This window comes from Adelges cooleyi, unplaced genomic scaffold (assembly GCF_023614345.1).
Source record: "Adelges cooleyi isolate 19-005CV unplaced genomic scaffold, UGA_ACOO_1.1 ACOO_flye_CR_arks_rails_tigmint_CR_PRNA_804, whole genome shotgun sequence".
Lineage (NCBI taxonomy): Eukaryota > Metazoa > Arthropoda > Insecta > Hemiptera > Adelgidae > Adelges > Adelges cooleyi.
Window position 1 is genome coordinate 24,860 of NW_026096519.1, and position 13,317 is coordinate 38,176.

Genomic DNA, 13,317 nt, shown 5'->3' on the forward strand with positions numbered 1-13,317 from the left:
AGCTCAATCGAAATGAACCACTGATATTACACTATTGCTAACACATCCGCTACTTACCTTCTGCGCTACCTTTAAATGTACAATCAAAAACACCTTTCGCGGTACTAATGCCAAAATTATAATCCAAATCAAATAAAAAAAATCTATGGTTTTCTCCGCTCAACGCAATTGTATAACTAAAACGATTATTTTTTTATGAGATACAATTAATACTGTTTAATTGACCGCGCCGGATGTCCTTTACGCGGGTTGGGTCCGATTATTCGCGTGGTTCAATAAGTAATATACTAACGGATTGTGAAGATAAAGACGGATAAAGTGGAACGTATAGGTGATAAAGATGGTAACTACAATAACTTGAAATCTAATGCGAAATTGAAACAAATAAAATATGTATTAAAACATAAAACATAAAATTAGTAATCAATGGGGACAGGGGGGAATACTTATAAAACTAATGTCACACGGCGCAATAACCTAACAAAAAGAATAACTATATTTACATTAACATTAAAGTACTTATTGACTATGCAGATTAGTATTGTAACTGAAGTTTAACCCAATGGTCACTATGGTGGCGGATATGTAGTTGATGAGATGTTCCACTCAGTGATATGAATAATATTAAGATTTTTTTTTAAACTTATACTCATTTGTGCAACAAGCACCAAAATTTAACTATATATACATTTTTACACAGCGATAAATGACCATGTAATTTAACTAATGATAAAATATATTTTGGACGACAGATACAATTTAAAACATGGTTTATGCAATAGAATTTATTTTAACTCCTGTTAACTGAGTTTATCACAGTGTAAATATTTGGTGCAACCCGGCATTAGAGTATGAATTATTAGAATCTAGATAAACAATTCGATCAAAAGTTTAGGAACTCGTTGAAGAGAAGGTTGTGATAAGCATTAACGACACGCTGATGAGATACAAGAAAATGTACAAAAGGCGAATGAGTTGGAGAATAACTGGATCGAACAAATACATATTGATTATTTCAGTAAGATGCTTTTATATTTTAGGCGCAAAATATGTGCGTAATCTTGAGTTTGTCACTTAACAAAGAAAAATAAACAAATAAACGCAAAAAACGTAAAGGACAAATATGGAAACGATGTAACAGAAAATGGAGAAATATTAAAAAGATGGATGGAATATATTTCAAAACTTTATGAAGAAACATACAACCCACAACAAACGAATAAAGAAATATCAAAGAAGAATGAATCAAAGATTTCAAAACCTTACATTTTTAAGAACACATGCAATTGAAGATACACGTGTGAACTGCACTTGTTACACGACTAATATACCTCTAAGACTATTTAAATAATTTTTTTTTATTTATTAATCTTATGTAAATACAATATATTGCTAAAAAAGAACAACTCGTAATTTAAGAAAATGCGGCAAGTGGCGGAGAGTCGCAAACCGAATTCTAAAATGTCAACCAGAGCATAAACTGTGTTAGTGTTTTATTTGAGTTCTCACACACAACTTAATCTTAAAGTTTATCAAAAAAGTAAGTCATATTTAAAATAACTTTTTTTCGATGGTATGTTTTTATATTTTTTCTTGTTGCCATTATAGAGTTTTTAAAACTGATATTTACGATGAAATCAATCAGTCTTCATTGTGTCGTGTTATTAGCAATTTATTTATTTGGCCTCATCGTAAGTGTTACATTTCATAATAAAAAACATAACAAAAATGAATATTTTTCAAATGTATAAAACTATTTATGAAATGTTTGGTTTTTATAGAAACATAATATTTTCACAATGTTTAAATAATATTAATATTTTACTTTTTATATACAATATAATGTAACTGAAAACGAATGGAGTGATCTTTGATATCATGCAAACCATTTATGTCTCTTAATATACAAAGCTATCACTAATTGCTAGAGCGTCTATAAGTTCATAACATTTTCTTTTGACCTATGTTCACTGAAGCTGTAAAGCTATTATACTTTATTACGACTGGTACTTGAGGACAGTCGACCAGAACTCTATGATACTACTATGTATGTATGTATGTCTTTCAGATTTCATTAGTTGGTACGCCGCCCAAGGAGGAGACAACGGACGCTATAGAAAACCTTAAAAAAAACCTTGTTGAAACTGATTTAATAAAATATTTTGTACAAGGTGATGTAACAAGCTGTGAGTATCTAAAATATTATTTTAGTTTATTTTTGTCTGATAAGGAACAGATGAATAAGGTTAATTAAATTAATCCTATTTGAATTCTGTAGACACCGCTGACCCTAATTTTTTGGGTAGATAGTTTTAGGAAACCTATATTTGTTTTATTGTCAACTGTACTTAGAATAACATAATCGTTAAAATATGTACTTTTTGGAAACAGTTGTTGAAATCTTAAATAGAAACCTGATCCTAGCGATTTTAGATTTTATTAAACAGCTTTTAAAATTGTTTTTCATATTCGTGTCCAGCTTCTACATTCAACATGTACCCGAACTATATTAATGCGGTTAATAATGCAAAAGCATTATTATTAACTAACAATTTTCACGGTGGACGCATAGCATTATTCAATGCAACAAAATCTATGCTAGTCGACAAACCAGAACTGATAAAAAACCAAATAACTAAGAACCAAACACAAGAAAAAATAATAAAGGTCGTCGACTCGTTTGTAGAAGACGTAGAAAAGGAAAAATATTCAACTTTTACCTTTAATATAAAATAAAAATATTATTGATTTGAATATGATAAAACATTTGTTTCATTTGTTTGTATTTTTAATATTTAGTAGATACAATAAACTACATATACCTATTTCAAATTGTGATTAATGTTTAATTTTTTACTTGTTATCCTTTTGTCATATATGAGATATTCCACATAAAATTTTGAACTATTTGACCTTAACTTCTTAGATTTTGTTAATTAATAAGAATAAAAACTTTCAAATTCTTCCTTTTTGAAAAATCTTACTATTAAGGGCTCAATTGTTTACAGTATCATAAGCTACTCGACCGTAATCTATATTTTCAATTTCAAAAGCTTATCCTTAAAGGAAAAAAAGATATGTGGGTTAAAAAAACTGGGTGAATTAGTTCGTGTAAAGGTACACTAACATAGCTGGAACTTGGCCTGGCTCACTTCCGTGCGGTCAGATACAGTTTTATTTTTATTCGTCACGGGGAGAAAAACTAAATTTAATTTCATAATCACTATTCGTTATTCTAAAATATAACTTATTTACGTTATTTTTAATGGCGATAAAAAATAAAATATTAATAGGTTTGTGGTTTATCAGGGTTTACATACTATAGGTTTTAAAATTACTAACTCAGCTCAGCGAGTAACGTTTCCGTTTAGTGTTTTCTCTTTTTGAAAATGCCCACGTAAATTAAATTAAAATGACAATTAAGAAAACATCTAAAGTATTATATTTTTATTCAAAGAAGGAACTTAAAAATGTGATTAATTTTTTTTAATGTGCTTTCAAATTGCATATAAGTTAGTTGAATTCCTATTTAACGTTTCCTATGAATAAAAGTAAATTGTTTTTGCAAACATTTTAAAAACCCCTATCCTGTATGCTGTGATGACACTAATTATTTTTTGAAGAAGAGCGTAAAAGACAATATTGTAAATATCGAGTACTCAAAATCTATAACCTAATTGCACATGACCGTTTGCACTAACTATAATTCCATTTTAAGTAATGTTGAACCTACAGATAAAGTGCTTTTATTCTAAACTTAAGGTTTGTTGGTGCAAACAACACCAAATATACTTAAATTATTTTTTATTTAATCTAAATTATAAATAACGGTGAAAATATAGCAGTGGATAAATATAGTTAAAATACACTTACCCCGTCTACTGTGACCCACGAATTTCAGGTCGTTGAATTTGTCTATTCGATTCTTGATTAGTGCCGACGAATTGTGCAGTTCAGCCGGACAGTTTGCGTTGCACCTCGGTAAGGATGACTACGTTGATCGCGCCTGGCTATTACTTTACAAAATATATTATAATTTATATCTAAAAAAAAATAGATAGTTTGTTTCGGCCGTTTATTTGTTAATAGAGTTGAAATTTTTTGAGCCAGCAACCATTTAAATAAACCATTGTTGGTAACACTACGTTGGCAAGTATTGAACGATTGTATACAATCAAACAAATATTTTATAGTTAAAATTTTATGATCGTTTTTTCATTAAACACCTACTCAGAGTAGAAAAATACAAAATATAATTAATTAAATATATTTGTAGTTACTTTACCTATATTAGTAAATTCAACATATAATAACACATTACTTCGTTTGATTTTTGTTATTATATAAGGATTTATAAAAACTTTTTTTTGTAATTTCTTAATTTTTGCGTTCCTTCAAATGTTGCGTGGGCACCTTTTGCCCCCCTTGTTACGGCTCTGTCTCTTCTAGGAGAAAGGGAATATGATATATTTTTGATTAATCAAGGTTTTTAAGTACTATGTTTAAAGAATACTCAATACAAATTTTAACTAATTTGACTATTTTTAATAGTTAAATTTAAAATTAACAGCTTATGAATTCATACTATATTGTTAATTACAATAAATGGGTAATTATGACAATACATTTTTATAGATAGACGATCAAATCTAGTCGTGTAAAACTAAATACTAAAAATGTATTTTTAAGTGCACAATTAGCATAAGGTACAATGCTTTTACAGATATTTGTAATTGTACCTGCCAACACTAGACCTCTATTACTTACTCGCTTACTACTATTACTGTCACTCACTTGCATGTAATACTTTCTGACTGTTTTTGGTTTAGGTTATTAATTAATAGAAATCAGATAATAATGTTTTTTTTATTGGACACCGTAATATTTCAATTCATAAATACATAAATATATTTCAAATATTATTATTATCATTATGGTTATTGAACATTGTCCAATTAATGGTGTTTAAGATGTTTCTCATGGACGAAATAATATCCTTTTCATGAAATCCGCGAAGCTTACTCTTGTTTTACCTAAAAAGGGAAAATTGATTTGTTTTATTAGGAGATGACTAATAACCGTCGTTAGTTAAATCATATTAAAACTGTTTAAATTAACTTTACCATTGAACTCTTTCATTGTAGAGTTTAGGTCCTCTTTTCCACCAGAATCAAGAGATATTAAACCGTAACTATTAGCACAGACCTACAAAATATTAAAAAAGTATTAACAAATGCTTTAGGTTAGGCTGTGTTTAAGAAAAATTAAAATTTGTATTATTCAAAAAATAAATTTCTCCCTAATTTGAGCAACACTTTTACAATTAAAAAAAAATGTTAAAGCATAAATATGAACACTTTAAAATGACTCATTGATATTTTGCGATACATATTGCTTTTTTTTTTAAGATTTTCAAGTGTCATATTTTACTGTATGAATTAGATTAACTGGTAAGCTGTAAGGTTCAACTGTGGGTACTATCTTCAAAATCCAATTCCACAAAACATCATTGATCTCTTTATCTTATAAATGATAAAAAATATTGGCCTTTTGTTCAATTAAAACGACAAAAGTCAGTTAGATGATAAACAATTTTTTTTACTATAGAAATTACTGTGATATTCTGACAAAAAATAAAACAACCATTAATGAATCATCATTAACTATTGTAATAACAAATATTACTAGCTTTAAACTAAGATTTTTCGAAAAATTGACTATTTAATAAACAGGTGGTTGGCGTCCTCTTAATGAAAAATTAAAAAAAACATAAAGGATATGTACTAAAATGAAAGAATAAAGAATATCGGTAAATACAATTTTTGAAAATAAAAACTCAAGCATTATAATCGTTAACAATTTTTCTGGTTTGTACTGTGCTTGGTTTGGACTGAACATACTAACCATTGATTCACATTGAAGCGTTTATTTGAAAGTGGTTTTTTCACTTTCAGATGTACTTATTCCAGTAAACCTGTGACCTCTATGCCCCGACCCCACTGTGCTGGCTTTTTTTATGGTTTTGCAAGTATATAATGGTCAAAATTACAAATTATTAGTATTTTGTTAAATTCTGTTGGAATGGTCTATAATTTATGGTATAATCGTTTGTACTCCATGATTTAAGTTCATTTAATCATTTGTAATTAGAAAAAATAGTATTTCATGTATTTTATACTTCCATTGCAGTAAGCCTTTGTGATCTGAACATAATGTATCACCATAACAGTAAACTACATTTTCGAGTTCCAAACCACTGGAATTAAAAAAGTACACTGTACGTAGACTGTTAAAAATTTTCTTTCTACAACAAATAACTTTTTAAAACAAGTAGAGGATCTGAATGATTTATTCTATACCCTATGGTTACTAGATGTATTATAATGCTTAGAAAATAGGTACAATTCAAATTTGAGACTATTGAATTATATGGGAATACCGAATAAACCGATTTTTTATAAATTTCAACTAGATCCGCTCTTATTTCTCAAAGTTATGGCCAGTAAAATTTGAAACTTAAAAACTCGAATTTTTTTTTTGGGGTTTTTTCAAATTTTAATTGTAAAAAAGTGAATTATTTAAATTTGTCCTCACCAAAGTACCGACTAGATGAAATTTGTGACGTATTAAGTTTTTACTAAATGAAATTAGTCCAGTATAAAAAAAGTTTACGTCACTGTAAAACCAATAGCATTACTCCTCCGCATCGAAGCTAAAATAATTTTTAAGCACGAGTATGATTTAGAGTTCAACTCTTTTAGCGTTTTTTGTATTTTCACCTGTAAACACTGGATCTCCCTTACATACTTACTTTTTTTTTTTAATTGTAAATTTTTAACCAATTGTATTTATAAATAATGGTATGACCTACATTTTTTTTGAAAGTCCTAATTTAAAATTTTTCTTTTAGAAATTTTCTATTTAATGTATCAAGAAATTTGTTTTCCTCCTCCTCCTTTTTTTTTTGTACTTACAGCTTCTTTGATTTCCAACATGATCAATAAAAATTCCACAGAGTTAATTGCATAGCCGGCTAAAATTTAATTAAAAATTAAAAATTGTCTCAATCAAGTGAACCGCTTCCACGGCTTATGTGCATTACCGCCTCTATCAGATTTAAGTTCTTTTAATTTTTCGTTTAATGCAGAATTTTTTTCTTTCCAAGACATAAATATTTCTAATAGCTGCTGAAGAGTAAGATATCCACTTTGTTTATGAAGTTTGTAGAGTGCAATAAACTTGTCCAGGAGAAAATTGACTTCTTGAGACTCGAGTATTTCAACCTGAAAACAATACATAAATAGAGAACTTGTTTTACACAGTGTTTACATATGATAGCAATGGCCTAATATCATAAAAAATGACTGAGGACGGAGAGGTCACAGGTCTACAGAAATGATTATTATACATAAAAGTGATAAATTAATCATTTTTACTCTTAAAAGTACAAAATATATAAATACTATTTTTGAAGTTCTTGTAGTTTCATGTTTAGGGCAGGAGTAAAGGTGCAGTATAGTATTATTTTTATCTGCGCTCACATACCTAACCTAACCAACCGTCCTAACTTTTAAACTCTTATAACTTTAAATATAATTATCCAAAACTGGTTATCAACCAGTCTAAATTTTTAGTGAAATATTTTTAATTGAAAAATTTTAACACATATATACGTTACCTTTAATTTTCAAAAACTGTTTAAAAAAAACTAGTTTGGGAAGGGAGTAAAAACATAATAATTTGTGGAAAATCGAGATCACATTGTATAAAAACACTATGAAAAAAAAAAATACAATTTTTAATTAAACCCAGTGAGATAATGGTTGGCTCATGATAAAAAAATCACTCTGTACAGATACATATGATAAAAAGCTTTCTATATCAATTCCAATTTTCATTTATTTTTTATTTAATTAAAATTAAATAAATCAACATAACCGAATGCAGCTATTTATGATACGCGAACTCGTTCTTACCGAGTATCCACACAAATAATTTTTAGTCAGTCCGCCCAATTTTAATTTAATTTTATTATCTACGTTTTCAATAAAAACAATTTTAAAAACCATCCCTCATGTGTAAAATCCTAATAATTCAGGACATCTTAAAATTTTGAATTTATTGTCTTGTAACATATAAATGTATGACACTAGTTTTCTCGGAAAAAAAAATAATAACTACAAAATTGCGATTATTTCTAGAGAAAAAGAGTGTCTTATTATTAAATGAATCACTTTGCATTGTGAAACAAATAAAAAATTTGGAATTTATAAGATTTAGAATTGAGTTATTTTGTTGGAAAACTTGTCAATCTTATTGTAACGGACCTACTTGTCTAGCTGGCTAGACTAGGCAAAGTGGCCGTCGATAAAGCTAAAATAGACGGATCCCCACGGAAAAAAGGTTGGCTAGGCCGTTGTCTACGTCTAATTGGCCTTAAAGTCTCCCTTATTAACTTAATATATCACCCGAGGAGCTAGAACGGGCGGTCACACTGTTAAATAATCTAACTCTCAGCTGCAGGCTACAAGATGTTTTATTCTAAATTAGGGTTTCTAAATAAAATACAAAATTATACAATATATATGTATATATATATACACACTGACCTGGGTTGGACGATGAAATGGTTGGTCAAAGCGGAGTTGAAACGGACGCACACAAAAGATAGTCGGATGGGCGGCTTGTAGTAAAACGGCAAAAATATAGAGCGCAAGGTCGAGGATATTGGCGGTCCGTGATGGTAAAGTCAACTGGTTAATTAGATGATACGCGACGTGCATTGTCCTGTGTGTGCGACCGTTCCCCTACCTATAGTCGGGGGTGCTGTGTCAGTTGGTTTGGGACGCGAAGTAACGGTCAAGTGAAATATGATCTTTACAGAGCTATGACAGTTAACAATTAAATATTTACAAAAACTTAGACTAAATGAAATATATTATACTACTTATTACGGCTTATAATAGTTTTGTATATGGTAGCCTATGTTAATGTATTCCAAAATAATAGTAATTTTTCAGATATCCTTATTTTTTTATCACATTTTTTCGGGTTTTTATAATACCAATTTCCCAATTGATCAGTCAAAATGTTCAGTAAAAAACATCAGACTCCATGCCTTAATAGAAACTCTTTCCTTTTTTAAAGAATCCATTTTTTTTTGTTGGTTTTTGTTATAATTTATACTTTAAACTCTCTGTTAGGGTTAATCATATAATTTCTAGTCAGCAACATGGATTTTTGCCTGGTAAATCTACCATAACTAATATACTAGTATATTATACTGATTTAATTTCAGTTGTTGAGAAAGGTGGCCAAGTTGATAGTATATATACCGATTTGAGAAAAGCATTTGACTCTGTAAATCATAATTTGTTAATAACTCAACTTAGTGTATTAGGGATTAGGGACCCGTTTTTATCCTGGTTAAAATCATATTTAACCAGTCGAACTGAGCAAGTAAAATTAGCTTCTAAAGTATCCCACGTAATTAATGTTAGTTCAGGTGTACCACAAGGGGGTCATTTATCACCCATTTTGTTTTTATTGTTTGTTAATGGAATTCCAAATGTTCTTAACCATTGCAAATGTCTAATGTTTGCGGATGACCTAAAAATATACACGGAAATTACATCTGAGGCTGACTGTTTTAAACTCCAGGATGATATAAATAAATTTATAACCTGGTGCATGAATAATGCACCAGTTGTCTTTCAATAAATGCGGAAAAATGTATGAAAATATCATTTTCCCGTTGCCATAACCCTACTTCAGCCCAATACATTATTAATGACAGAGTCTTACATAATGTTACACAGCTGAAAGACCTTGGTGTTTATTTTCCCAATGATTTATCATTTAATCAACATGTTAAAAATATAAAATTAAAAGCTTTAAAAACATTAGGTTTATTTAGGAGAAATTGTTATAATTTTTCAAGTTTATTGTGCATCAGAACTCTGTATATTAGTTTAGTTCCATTTATACTTAATCATTTAATAAATGTCTTCTTTATAATTTGTTTGGTAACGTTTATTATAAAAATTGTGTTATTTTCTTTTATTGGTACCGTTTATAATTCTTAATTTGTAATTTATTTATTTGTATGCTACACTATTGCCTTTGGGGTGTTAAATATATATATATTATTATTATTAAAATCATTGATGTACTGAGTATGAATAAGAACTTTCAAAAATTATTTTTATTCAATGCCATTTACATTTTTATTTAATATATATATATTGACGTTACTTAAAAATGCATGAATGATTTTTTTAACGTATTTACAGAGAATTCGTATAGCTTATATTGCTGGTGATTCGCAGAGACCATAATGGCAGATGTTCCCTTCCCATGCCACCTTTGCTACAACGACTATATTATACAACATATATATATATATATATATATTTGCGTTTGGACCAATCAAAGCCATGCAAAAGGGCGTTGCCGGGTCCCAGCCACCCTCTTCTCTACAACAGGGGTTGCTTCGGTGGTATATTGGACCTCAGTACTGCCAGTCCAATAGTTCACAGAGCACAGTCAGTAGTGTTGCAGCCGAGGAAACAGACGAGCCAGGACCAACGCACGACGGTGAGTCTTAATTCTTATTTGTATCATCTATGCAGTTTTATTTTTTAATAACAACGATATTTTAATGTATCTCTCGATTAGCCGCCGTTATTCAAATAATCGTTAGCGTACAATTTTGAGTCTTTAATATCGATACAATTTTAACATACTTTATTAATTATATGCACATAATATAGTTATACTACTATTACCGAAGCTAGCCATTAAAATTAGCTGAATATAGTTTTTTGATTCCGTTTAAAAACGGTTAGACAGATTTCCCATTGGTAAGGCCTCTCGCTGGCGCGTATCATACAATATACTATAATAATATAAAATAATATAATGTAATATTTTATAATACATTATTATTGAAATTTCCGGGTTATAGATTAAGGATTAATATTAGCCGACATTAACTTTTCAATTTGTTTTTTGTAATTTTGTAATAGTGCCATGTAGATTAAGCTTTGTTAGTTATAATAAGACTTTGGATAATAAACATTTTAAATGTAGGTATAGCGTTTTTAGGCATTGATATATTTAATTATATTTCTGCAACACGGCCGTGTCTATGTCCATGGCTGTATTTTTCAAATTGTCGTAATACAATTTTTGTTGTTCGCTGCGTGTATCGTATGATAAAACGGTCAATGAAAACATTTTGTTGTTTAAACTAAAAGGCTTGGCTTGGCTTAAAACGCCTCTCGTCTGTGTGTATCATACAACACACATTACTATAATGTAATGTAATATAATATAGAAAAATATCATTGACTTTAGCCGACATTAAATTTCCAATTCGGTTTGAAAACGTTAGGCATATTTCACATTGAAAAGGAACAGCTGTACTGTAATTTATTCTAATGCGTATTTTAGCTTCGGCGCGAAACTAAGAAGGTATTGTTTTTTACAATGTTTTGTTTTTCATTTATATTTTTTTTAATTTATTTTATTTTATATTTAATTGTTATTTTACTTTTGTGTCTGAACCCACGACGAAATATTCGTGTAGCATTTTCATAGACCAGAAATCATACCTGGAAGGTACTTCATTGGGCTAACAATTTTAAAAAGTCACCCCTTCCCCGTCAAAAACGAGAAAAACACCCAAAAAACTTATACATTTTTCTACTTAAAAATACGATGCTATATAACTTTTTTAAAAATAGTCGAAAAAGTTCAAAATTTATATGAATTGTTCTTAAAACATAGTGCTATTGATAAAACTTAACAAATAAAAAAAATATCATAAACTCTTTCCCCAAGAAGGGATAAAATTTTTTTCTTTATTTCACTCGTTCAAGAATAGTTTTTAAAATTTATAACTAAAAATTAGACTGAATCTGTAGTAAAATTGTTTTTTTTTTTATTTAGGAAAAACACCAAAAAAAAAGGGTAAATTTACTTGTTTGATTGAATTAACAGTCAACAAGTAATGAAAATATATTCATTATATTGTTAATTACTATGTATGGGTAACTATGACGGTACATTTTTATAGACAGACGATCAACCCTTGTCGTATCCACCATGCACAAGAATAAATATTAAATTTTAAATACATTATTGCTGGTCTCACGATATCTTCTAAACCGCTTAAACTGGTTTGAACATACTATCCACAGGTTCGCATCGAAGCGTTTATTTAAAAGTGATTTCATCACTTTAGGTTATAATAAAATCTGTAAACTTGTGACCTCTCCGTCCCCACTGTGCCCCGACCCCACTGTGCTGGCTTTTTTAAACTAATTATATAGTAAAATATCATTGACTTTAGCCGACGTTAACTTTTCAAATAGCTTTAAAAACGGTTAGGCAGATTTCAAATTAATAAGCCCTCTCGTTTGTGGGTATCATACAAAATACAATAAATATTTAATGCAATAAAATAAAATATAATTTATTTATTTATTTGAACGGGCAAAAATGCCCAATTAAAAAGAATATACAATGATCGATGCGTACAGTTTTCTAGATAAAATCTTTGTGGTTACTACACACTTATTAAATAGGTTAAATATTACTAAGTGTACATTAGTATCAAGTTAATTACAATATAAATATATACAAATACATAATCATAGGTTCTTGGATATTTCTTACGTACTAGTTAAAGATGTTATTTTACTAAATTATTTAAATATAAATTAAAGTTATCAATAGTTAAACATAAAAATAAATCATTATGATATTTATTAACTAATTCCATATTTTCTAATCATAGGATAATGTCTATCTAATAATATCATTGACATTAGCCGAAATTAACTTTTCAATAATAGTAAAAATTAGATTGCACCAGATAACAATTTTTTACTAAAATGTAATAAAATATTTATTGTACTACTATTTGTCTATAAAAACAAGCTATAACTGCTTCTATTAGAGTATAAATGTTTTCTAATTTATATTATATATAGCGTATTTATGAATCTTAAAAAAACCTTTAAACGATAAACCACATATTATGATCTATGAGTTGATTTGATAGTGCATACTTGTTTTCTTCTCTATATCTCGTTACATACATAGTAGGACAGTAAAGACAAAGAACGCAATTAACTTTTCAATTAGGTTTAAAATCCATCAGGCAGAATACACATTGAAATGGTCTCTCGTTGGTGTGGATCATACAAATTACAATAATAATAAAATGCAATGAAATATAATATAATATTCTGTTCTCTGAATTTTGTGCTATTTAATATGAAGGTTAGTAACTTTTAGATAACGAGAACA

At 28.7% G+C, this 13,317-nt stretch overlaps 2 protein-coding genes across 2 annotated transcripts in view; one reads left to right on the top strand and one right to left on the bottom strand.

Moving 5' to 3' along the window:
* Positions 1 to 1,463: 1,463 nt before the first annotated feature.
* Positions 1,464 to 2,817, top strand: LOC126845985 (uncharacterized). Its single transcript, XM_050585073.1, has 4 exons — positions 1,464 to 1,540; positions 1,609 to 1,691; positions 2,069 to 2,186; positions 2,480 to 2,817. Exons 2-4 carry the CDS (start codon positions 1,632 to 1,634, stop codon positions 2,734 to 2,736), a joined length of 435 nt encoding a protein of 144 aa, XP_050441030.1. The 5' UTR covers positions 1,464 to 1,540; positions 1,609 to 1,631; the 3' UTR covers positions 2,737 to 2,817.
* Positions 2,818 to 4,665: 1,848 nt separating this feature from the next.
* The window catches only part of LOC126845980 (uncharacterized), a 9,317-nt gene continuing 665 nt past the window's right edge, over positions 4,666 to 13,317 (bottom strand). Inside the window, exons 2-6 of the mRNA XM_050585066.1 lie at positions 7,103 to 7,283; positions 6,975 to 7,033; positions 5,124 to 5,205; positions 4,960 to 5,033; positions 4,666 to 4,808 (exon numbers count right to left, since the gene is read on the bottom strand). Of these exons, the coding sequence (XP_050441023.1) occupies positions 4,978 to 5,033; positions 5,124 to 5,205; positions 6,975 to 7,033; positions 7,103 to 7,283 (378 nt within the window). The 3' untranslated portion in view covers positions 4,666 to 4,808; positions 4,960 to 4,977. The remainder of the gene's footprint in view (positions 4,809 to 4,959; positions 5,034 to 5,123; positions 5,206 to 6,974; positions 7,034 to 7,102; positions 7,284 to 13,317) is intronic.

What these genes read in the sequence shown, in the direction of transcription:
- LOC126845985 (XM_050585073.1), top strand. Translation starts at nt 1,632, where the DNA reads ATGAAATCAATCAGTCTTCATTGTGTCGTGTTATTAGCAATTTATTTA. An exon ending in TTTATTTATTTGGCCTCATC is followed by an intron (nt 1,692 to 2,068) that starts GTAAGTGTTACA and finishes TATGTCTTTCAG; the next exon opens with ATTTCATTAGTTGGTACGCC. An exon ending in ACAAGGTGATGTAACAAGCT is followed by an intron (nt 2,187 to 2,479) that starts GTGAGTATCTAA and finishes ATTCGTGTCCAG; the next exon opens with CTTCTACATTCAACATGTAC.